The sequence below is a fragment of the Sycon ciliatum genome, chromosome 13 (genome assembly GCF_964019385.1).
Source record: "Sycon ciliatum chromosome 13, ocSycCili1.1, whole genome shotgun sequence".
Lineage (NCBI taxonomy): Eukaryota > Metazoa > Porifera > Calcarea > Leucosolenida > Sycettidae > Sycon > Sycon ciliatum.
In genome coordinates, this window is record NC_088655.1 from 13167394 (window position 1) to 13177856 (window position 10463).

The 10463-nt window shown below is 48.5% G+C and overlaps 1 protein-coding gene across 1 annotated transcript in view; it reads right to left on the reverse strand.

Annotated features, from left to right (window-relative positions):
- Positions 1-584: 584 nt before the first annotated feature.
- LOC135829858 (kinesin-associated protein 3-like) overlaps positions 585-10463 on the reverse strand; it is a 27558-nt gene continuing 17679 nt past the window's right edge. The window contains exons 15-22 of the mRNA XM_065342242.1: positions 10250-10370; positions 9423-9593; positions 8493-8639; positions 6996-7094; positions 6435-6520; positions 3575-3977; positions 2157-2278; positions 585-1642 (exon numbers count right to left, since the gene is read on the reverse strand). Of these exons, the coding sequence (XP_065198314.1) occupies positions 1592-1642; positions 2157-2278; positions 3575-3977; positions 6435-6520; positions 6996-7094; positions 8493-8639; positions 9423-9593; positions 10250-10370 (1200 nt within the window). The 3' untranslated portion in view covers positions 585-1591. The remainder of the gene's footprint in view (positions 1643-2156; positions 2279-3574; positions 3978-6434; positions 6521-6995; positions 7095-8492; positions 8640-9422; positions 9594-10249; positions 10371-10463) is intronic.

Sequence of the window (10463 nt, forward strand, 5' to 3'; positions counted from 1 at the left end):
GTACAGCACAGTAGTCTTGTGTGACAATGTACTTGTATAATATTTGTCATGTGGACTGCATTGCAGGTACCCTAGCTGTGCACCACCAGGTCTCTTGCTATCTCTAGCGCCTTGGCAGAGCGTTAGAGTGGCAATGGTGTGCTTACCAGACGTGTAGCTGATGTGCATGTACTATGATTGTAGTGGTCTGGTGGTGTCCAGCATAGTGCAGTGTGGTGATGGTAGCAAGAGTACATAACCTCCTATACCCTTGATGGTAGCGGTACTGTGGGCATGGGGACTTGTAGTTGTACCCAAATCGGTCTACATAATTCCAGGGGGGTCGTATAAAAGCCAAACCTGCCTCCATTCTAGTAAACAATCACTACTTCACTCCAGTACCAGCAATGAAAGGAAGAAGGACAAATTTTCTAAGTCTAAAAGTTTGGTCAGACGGACAGGGGTTCGTTCTAACCGCGTTGAGTCCACCATCCCCACCCCACCAGCCTTATAGGCTGGTTTTGACTTGTACTGGTTCTTACTTCAGTGGCTCTCTTCCAATTGTGACCGTAACCCAGCAACAGGCGCAGAGCATCGGAACGGCATTGGACAAGATTATCAATTTATTATGTTACATAAATATCACCTGAATCTGTCCGTTGGAAATAGACAAAACGAATAATAGAATTGATAGTCGGACGGTATATGCCGTCAGTCCATATATGGTCGAATACGGTATCTTGACCGAATAGATAATTATAGAATAGAATGTTCCGGGAGAATAGGCATACAATGACATGTAGCTATGTGTACATATCTGACATCAAAGAGGTTGTGGCGTGTGGAAACGAACATTTCGCCGCTCAACTGATAAACAAGAGGACTCGTGTAACCACGGCAGTCAGTGAAAACCAGGACTGAACTTGCGAAAGATGGATTCTGCGATAGTACGCATAGTTACAAGCAGCCAGCAGCAGCACCAACAGGGAGGGGGGTTGGGCAATTCATGGAGCTGACAGGAAGCAGCGAGACCGGAATGAGCTAATGATATAACTGGTTTCAAGTCATACACAGGACAATACACTGCCTCCACCGGCTGAGCCAACATCAGTCTTATGGTGGCAGCATACGCTGGCCATAATGACACTGCTGCATGACTGTACTGCATGAAGGGGGGGGGGGGGCTTGTGGCAGAGGTTCGCCACCAGAACTACTACTACTACTAGTACAAACTTGAGTACCTAGTATCTATGCTATAGAGGCAGAGTTCTACCAGAGAGCAGCATGGTCATGAGACAGAGTGACTGAATAACTATGACGTACGAGCAGGGACAAGTGATATACCAGGTAGTGTGGTCTGATCCCCGGTGCTATGCCGGCACATGTAGTGATGTACCTGCTAGGTACGTCGGCATCACCTTGTGATGGTAAGCTAGGTACATCACCTTGTGATGGCAAGCTACATCATAGTCCAAGTTGCTGGTCCTATACACCATGGCTGTAGTGTTAGTACCGATACGAACACAGATCTCTCCGGCACACGGTGTAGTCCAGAACGCAGCAGCAGCAGCTTGTCCAGCACACAGTCACAGAGTCAGCACTGCATTGTGTACTAGTCTGGGCCAAGCAGACCTCCGGCTTCTCCTCCTGCCAGTGTCGCTGCCTGTTACACACATTACAGACACACACACATCATGTGCACAAACATGCACGTCACATGTCCAAACATACACACACATGCACACACACACAAACACACATTAAACGTACACACACACTAAAAACCCACACGCACATGCACGCACGCACGCACGCACACACACACACACACACACACACACACACACACACACACACACACACGCACGCACGCACACACGCACACACACACACACACACATGTGCATACAGTGTAGATTATTGAGCATGGTGTGTGTAGAGTGTACATCAATAGTCTGGCCTCGTTACAGACTACACCAGCAGACCTGGGTAGTTACCATGGTTACAGGCATAAGGAGAATGCCTCCATGCATGCTGCTGTGAAGATCAGGGAGTCGTAAAATACCGGTATTTTACGACTCCCTGGTGAAGATCATGTCAGGCAATGTCTGCATAAGCAAGAACAATTACACTGTAGATGGAGATGTATTGGTGGTAGGTGTCAACGCGCAACCTACCAGATTTCCGGTGGCTTGATTCATCCACTGTGGCTGTCCCAGCAGCTCTGCATGCTCGGCAAACATGTAGTCGTCTTCATCGGCCAAGTCCTCATGCCCATAATACTCCTCACCGAGTAAACCTAGACAGGACAAGACGGCAGTATGTGTACGGTACGCACACCGACAATAACAGTGACACACGCACAGCAGCAGCAACAACATCATAACAACATTAGACACACACAAGCATGACAGTGGTAGTATAGACACACACAGGCAGTGACAGTGACAGTATAGACACGCACAGGCAGTGGCAGTATAGATGCCCACAGGCAGTGCCAGCATACGAGTCGCTCTCGTAGACAACCACAGGCAGTGACAGCATAGAGTCCCATAGGCAGGCAGCGGCAGCATAGAAAACTAAGAAAATTTCAGCAGCCAATTTGGCGTAACCAGGCTCAGTGACGGCCTTGCACGAATAGAACTTCCTACGTTGGTTGTTTCTAAACACAATTGTATACGACGCGGTGCTGGTAACACGGACTTACGAATTCTACTGGTTTTTAGCAAAGTGATACCATTCACAATTTCACATCATCACCCATCCACATCAGGGCCGGAGGCAGGTTCCGCGGAGTGGTGCGGCCGAAGGGCCATCTTTAAGGGGGGTCTGGGGGTCCTCCCCCATATTTTTTTGGAATTTAGACGGCAAATCCTGCACTCTGGGCGACTCCCTGTACAAAATCATACATCGAAACTTTTTCTCCCCGGTTTTGGACGTTCCATGTAGACCGACTTTTGGGAAGTTTTTTTTTTTTTTTTTTTTTTTTTTTTTTTTTTTTGGTACGGCCATGGCCGTACCGGCCGTACCAGTGGCGCCGGCCCTGCACATTACAAGAGTAAATCATATTATTTACCAAGAGTGTGCAGTTCCGATCTCAACACAATCATCAGCAACATACTTTTGTTGTCGTGTTGAGTCCTCGTTCGTCTTTCTTCAACACCTCTGTTTGGCTAGCAAAGCCATGGTCCATGGCACCAGTCCATGCATAGATAACCCACCGTCTCATCCAGCAATCTACTACTAAGGTTTCAGTCACCCCTTGTGTTGTATGAGTTCACTGTTCTTCACATGGGTTACTGCAATGGCCCTGTCCGACATTCCAACGTCAGCCGCGTATCACAGTTACCTAGCAGATTTTCCATTTTGCACATACTGTAATTTCGGCAATAGTGGCCGAGGCGCTTAGTACAAGTTAGTAGTCTGTGATCTCAGACATTTCACCCAATCTGAAAGAAATCCACGCAAAATCACTGAAATGACGCGGTGCTTATTTCAGACAGGCAGTAATAAAAAACCCTCGCTAAGTCCGAAAAATCCGGTATACAATGCTGGCCTAGCACGGTCTACTGTAGATCACATTTGAGTGCCTCACCTTCTGGATAGCTATTCGTACTGCTACCAACCGCCATTCCCATGGCCGCGGCCGCAGCTCGACTAGTGGCCGCAGCCATTCTGTGCTGTTCCTCCATGGCCATACCAGCATACGCTCTCATCTGTGCTTCGTCCGTGTACATAAGCATGTCGTCCTCGGCGCCATCCTCCATGCCATCACCGTCATCATCGCCATAGCTACCCTGATGCATGGTGGCGTACATCATGGCGGCCATGTCTTCTGGCATGAATGCCCCGTCGTCCATCTGTGCACTGAACATTCTCTCTTCCGCATCGTTGATCTGCTCCTGTATGGCATTCTGCTGTACGAAGTTTAACCAGGACTGGTTATAGTAGAGGAAACGAGATTCTTGAATGTCGCTGGCCCACTGGCCATCGTATTCCTGTGTTAGTGTTCAAGGCAAACAAAGTACGCACACACACACACACACGTACATGTACACACAAACATACGCACATGCACAGACACAGGCACACACACATACATACACACACGCACGCACGCATGCACACACGCACGCACACACACACACATGCAGAGGCACAAGCAAGCACACATATCTATTCATTATGAGGAGCACCATGTCAGTGATCGAGTGGTTCAAGGAGATACCCGACAAGCAGCGCCACACGTTCCTATGCTTTGACGTGGTAGAATTCTACCCGTCAATTGGTGAGCACCTCCTCCGTCAGGCTTTATCGTTCGTGGAGCAATTCACCACGATCGAGTCGTGTGAAATGGACATCATCCTTCACGCCCGAAAACCGCTCCTATTCCATGAAGGCCGCCCCTGGATGAAGGACAATGGCGACATGTTTGACGTAACAATGGGAAGTTACGATGGCGCCGAGACGTGCGAACTTGTGGGCGCCTTTCTTCTCAACAAGCTCTCAAGCCACGTTGATAGATCCGCTATCGGCCTCTATAGAGACGATGGACTGGCCGCTCTCAAGGACACCAGCCCACAGACTGCAGACCGCCTCAGATAAAAAGCTGACGGAAATCTTCAAGCGCTTCGACCTAAGATTTACCATCGAAGCGAACTTGAAGGTGGTGGATTTCTTGGATGTCACGATGAACCTGGACACCGGGAAATTTCAACCCTTCCGAAAGCCAAATGACAACCCGCTCTACGTCAGCAAGCAGTCCAATCACCCGCCTGGGACCACCAACAACATCCCTGCTGCTGTCAACAAGCGCCTTTCCACTATATCAAGCGACGCGGAGGCATCCAACCATGCAGACTCCGTGTACCAGATCGCATTAAAGGCCAGTGGATACACTGAAGTGCTGAGCTTTCAGCCCGAGGCACATGAGCAGAGGGGCAGGAAGAACCGCAGCCGGAAGGTCATAATTATGGTTCAACCCCCCTTACTCCAAGAACGTCAGCACAAACGTCGCTGGTAGGTTCCTGAGCCTTGTCTCCAGGCACTTCCCGAAAACATCCAAGCTCGGAAAGATTTTCAACCGCAACACCCTGAAAGTGAGTTACAGCTGCATGCCCAACATGGGAGCGGTGATCAGCAGCCACAACAAGAGCAACCTACGAGAGCCAGAACAAACCAAGGCATGCAACTGTAGAATCAAGGAGTCCTGCCCGCTGCGCGGAGAGTGCCAGACGAAGGAGATAGTGTATGAGGCCACTGCAGAATCTACTAGCAAGATTTACAGCGGCCTATCAGAGACACCTTTCAAAGCCCGTCACGCCAACCACCTGACCTCCATGCGTCATGAAAAATACAAAAACAGCACTGAGCTCGCAAAACACGTATGGGAGCTGAAGGGCGAGGGAAAGCCGTTGACCATTACATGGAAGATGCGGGAGAAGAGCCGATCATACAGATGTGAGGGCATGAGAATAAGTTCCGCCTCGCAAATTTCACACCTATCAAATGAACTGACCAAGTACTGTACTGCACTTTGCCTGAGCACCCCAATATCAATTATTAATAACACAATCCCTTGGCCTATTGTTGGCTATGCCACTCTGCTCACGCCTGCCCGTCACCCAAAGACCCCGTGTAGCGATCTCACTGGCCCATTGCCCGCCATCCTCCTTGCATCTCCATCCATCTGCTGTACACTGCCTCCCCATCGCCTCTTTCCGAGCTTTCATGCTCACACCTGCCTGTTGCCAACCACCCTCCTGGCACTTCTACTGTCGCGCCTTGGCCCGCGCCAGCTTTCTCCCCATACCTCACACCAGATTTAGCGCTAAATTTGTTTATGCTTGTGGCCCTATGTGTTTATAAGCATACTGTTGGGTACACCCGAGTATCAGTTGTCTGATGATTGCCTAACGGTATGAAACTCAGAGTTACAACCAACCTGAACGTTCTCCGCTGAGTCTGCTATCAATTCATTATGATGTGCAGCCTGCACACCTTCAAAATCGTGTCAGCAAGCCCCCCCCCCCCTGCTTGCGCCATGCTTTGGACATTGCATGCCAATGTGCACAATAATAGAAAAGCTGACAGGATCGCTTCTCTAAATGAGTTCACATTGAATGACGTCAAAACATACAGTTATGTACACTCCATGCTATGCTAGTAGCTATCATCCATGTGTGGAATCAGCGGCGGGACTTCACATAATTATATGCCTTCACATCTGCAACATGTCATTAATGTATACGTACTCATACACTTATACGTGCCCATTGGGTTCTAAATCTACTGGCAGTAGGGGTTGTATGTCCCGTTACCCATGGGCCATGGCACCACCATGACATCACCATGACATCACCATGACACCACCATGGCATCACCAGGACATCACAATGACATCATCATGATATCACAATGGCATCACCATCATGGCATCACCATTATCAGCATACCTGTACAATATCCAGTGCTGCATTGCAGATCTTCTTGACCTCGGCGTTGTTATCATGCATCAAAGTCAGGAGAATGTGCGGTATCTCTGTGGATACGTATGTCCACGTGCATCAAGAGAGTGGTGGTATAAAAGTCAAGGAATCACACAATTTCATTAGGTCACATACAGTGTCATTAGCCTGTCGGACCCTGCCTCTTGAGGGGCAGGGGCATGACTCTGGGATCAAAGGAATAGGTGTGGTGGGGGGGGGGGGGGGAGGGGGGCAGTGATCCAGGATCAGAGGGATGGGGGTCAGGGGTTTGGGATAGGAGGGATGGGTGCAGAGAACTGTGATCAGAGGCCGGGAGAGGGGGGGGGGGGGATCTGGGATCAGACGGGGATGGATGGGGGGGGGGGGGGGGAGTCAGAGATCATAGGGATTTGTGTGTGTGTGGGGGGGGGGGGGGGGGTGGTGGTGGTAGGAGATCACACAGTACAGTGAAATGCTTCTCTAAACTGGTTGTATAAGGTGAATGTACAGTTCAGTAGAAACCAGTCAGACAGTAGAATAGTAGGATACGTGTTTCTTTGATGCAGTATTCTCGTGTCACGCTATGCAGTAACGTCATGTAGAAGAAATATACAGACTGCAAAACGATGTCATCGTCGTCTTGGTGACCTGGCAACCATAGAGACAAGTACATGGCAACAAACAGAGGTGTTTGTGACTCTGACCCAAAGCATGTACTGTACTGTACTGTATGTCAACGACAGCAGTACAGTACAGGACTAGGTTATACACAGCGGGGGGTCTTCGAGTGGTGTACTGGCTCTCTAGCCCATGCATGTACACCAAGTGTCCAATACGGTCATGAATTGTTCTGCTGCCAATGGTGCTAACAGGTTTCATACAGGATAAGAAGCCATCCGGAAGTATCGATAATTTTCACGGAACAACAAGTTAGGTGTAACCCCCCCCCCCTCCCCCCTCCTAAAAATGTATTGACTTGACAGGCTAGAATGGATAGATGCTTCAGCTACTGTAACTTAGTGTAAGACATGTATATATAACGAGGAAGCAAATCTAACGTTTTAACGGATGACATTTCTTCGTTATGATAAGATCTGTTGAGGCCGTACTGCTTCATATACGCTGTGTGTGGATATGGCAGAATACTGGAAGATCGTTAACATACCTTCTCGTTAACCTTTGAATTTTGGATAATCGTTAAATTTGCGACTCGTTATAATAACATGTCTTACAGTAACGAAGTAGCGGTGAGGCATCCTGCAGCTTCATAACTCGAAGAGAATTGGTGAGCACACATGCTCATTCCCTGGGCACTGCAAATTCACAACTCATTTCATTTCACATAATCATTTTCAACGTTTCGGCAAATTGCCATCATCAGGATACAATATACAATATTGTATCCTGATGATGGCAATTTGCCGAAACGTTGAAAATGATTATGTGAAATGAAATGAGTTGTGAATTTGCAGTGCCCAGGGAATGAGATGTCTTACAGTATCAATATATTTTGCAAATCGAAACTCTTCTCGATTCACCCATAAACGAAACTTCTTCGTTTCGTGTAAAAGATCGATGACACGTTCACGCAAGCTTCCTCGGTGTCATGGCTTGTGTCATGTCACTTTCCCGTTGCTAACACATCGGTTGCATATCAATGTACTTTGAAGTACAATGTACACAGCTCAAGCCCAGTTCATCAGGTCATGGTTTGACCAACACTTTGACCACAATTGTGTGTGCGCGCGTGTGTGTGTGTGTGTGTGTGCGCGCGCGTGTGTGTGTGTGTTACAGTAACTTTATACCATGCTGTGCACAGCACACAGCAAGCTATCCTATGGCCGAACTAGACAAAAACTTACTGCAGCAAAACTAGCTGAACATTGGATGTGATCAGAAATCTAGAGCCTATCAGCCAGAGTGCTGCACAGCGCACCACCAGTACCACCCATGCACGCAGAGCATACAACACACCAAACACACCACACCACAACACAACACACAGCACACAACATACAGAACAGCGTTGCACAGCACCACACGTACCAGTCAGGCGGTTAGCGATCAGTTCGATATGGCCGCTATGTGCCATAGCCAGCGCACACTCTTCATCATGAGCCATGGCCACTGCCAACAGTAAGGGCTCCAGTGCAGTGGACCAACCACCATCTGATGTCAACTGTAGCGTTATAGCTGCACACATACACATGCATTAAAACGCATGCATACGCACACATGCACACACGCACACATGCACACACGCGTACGCACACACACACACACACACACACACACACACACACACACACACACACACACGCATAGACACACACATCCACACATACATACACATACTCTCAGCTGCAACAAATAAAATGAATGCGTGCCACCCGCCAGTGTGGATTCACAGAGGTAGCGTGAGTTTCGAAGTCTGAAGAAAATGTTGAATGGTCTCTGCTTGGATGACAGCTACACCATAGCTCAGAGCTCAGTGGTTAGAGCACCACTGGCTGCAAGCGAGGGTCCCTGGTTCGAGTCCTGGCGGTGACAGTCAATTTTTCTTCAGGCTTTTCCCGTTTGCGTCTTTCCCTCAAACTAATGAATATTGAATGAACTTTATTATTCGATTTATTTGGTGCAGTTGAGAGCCTGTTCGTGGCACGGAAAATGGAAGTGTTTACGAGTGCAATATAGCACCATCACACAGTTGCACGAATGCATGATTTGAACAAGAATGGGAACTGGAAGGCACAAACACACATAACTCACGTACACATTCAGATAGACACACACATGGACACATGTAAATGTTGCTGTCTGTTGATCGCTGAAATGCGTGAAGCTACACAGCTACACAGCCTTTCGCCTCTGTTGTGTGTGTATACTGCTCTGTACATTTGTGCATTGAGCACTCTACCTCGAGCTGCCTAGACCGGCCTTGTTTGGACACACGTATGTATGTATGTATGTACGTACCTCTTTGCTCAAGTTTATCAGTCAACAAAGGCAGAGCATCACACTCTGTGATTAGCGAACGTAGACACGTATAGCATTCCTCTGGTATCAAAGATGCCGACGCCACCGCCGCTGATTGCTGCTTTGTAGAAGTATCCGCATCGCCTTCATCCTCATCTAGATCATCATCATCTGCAGCATCAGCATCAGCATCAGAAACAGCAGCAACAGCAGCATCAGCATCAGAAACAGCATCATCATCATCATCATCAGCATCAGAAACAGCAGAAGTAGCAGCGGCGGCAGTAGCAGCAGCAGCAATAGCAGAGGTTCAGTAGCAGCAAATGCATGTGCACTCCCCTAAAAATTTCGATCTAGGTTCAGCATGCACATTATTGACAATGAATGACATGCACCAGCAATCCTACATTGTATGCGGCAGTGCACCCCCCCGCCCTAAAAGCGGGACCAGCTACGCCCCTGCACGGTGACCCGAGGTCCTTATTCACGAGGTTGACTGTACGTATTCTCGTTACTATCCGTTCAGCAAATACGGCTGAACACGATAAAGTTCACGATATGCTACAGAATGAAAAAAAATGCTTTAAGCATGGTCTACACTCTACAGTTCTGCCGGGCGCCGAAGAACGGAGCGCCGAAAAACGGAGCGCCGAAGAACGACCAGCCTTTATTTCATCAAGCACAGCATACCAATATATACACGGTGACTCAACTGCGCATAGCCTGTAATACATGAAAATAAGAACGGCCTAGCGGCTAGGAGGCTGACCCTCCCCAGTTCTTCGGCGACCGGCAGTCCTGTAGCTGATCAGGCACATGCTGCTTACCGTCATCAGTGGCTTTTCTCGGCCGTTGGAATGTCAAGTTACCAAGTAATCCCATCATATCACAGACACATTCCTGATCCTCACTGCTCACCATCACCTGTCCAATATCAGCTACGTACGGCTGGGTGAACAAGTGTTAGTGAGGACGCATACACACACAGCACAGACACACAGCACATACACAGCACATACACACATACACCACAGACATACA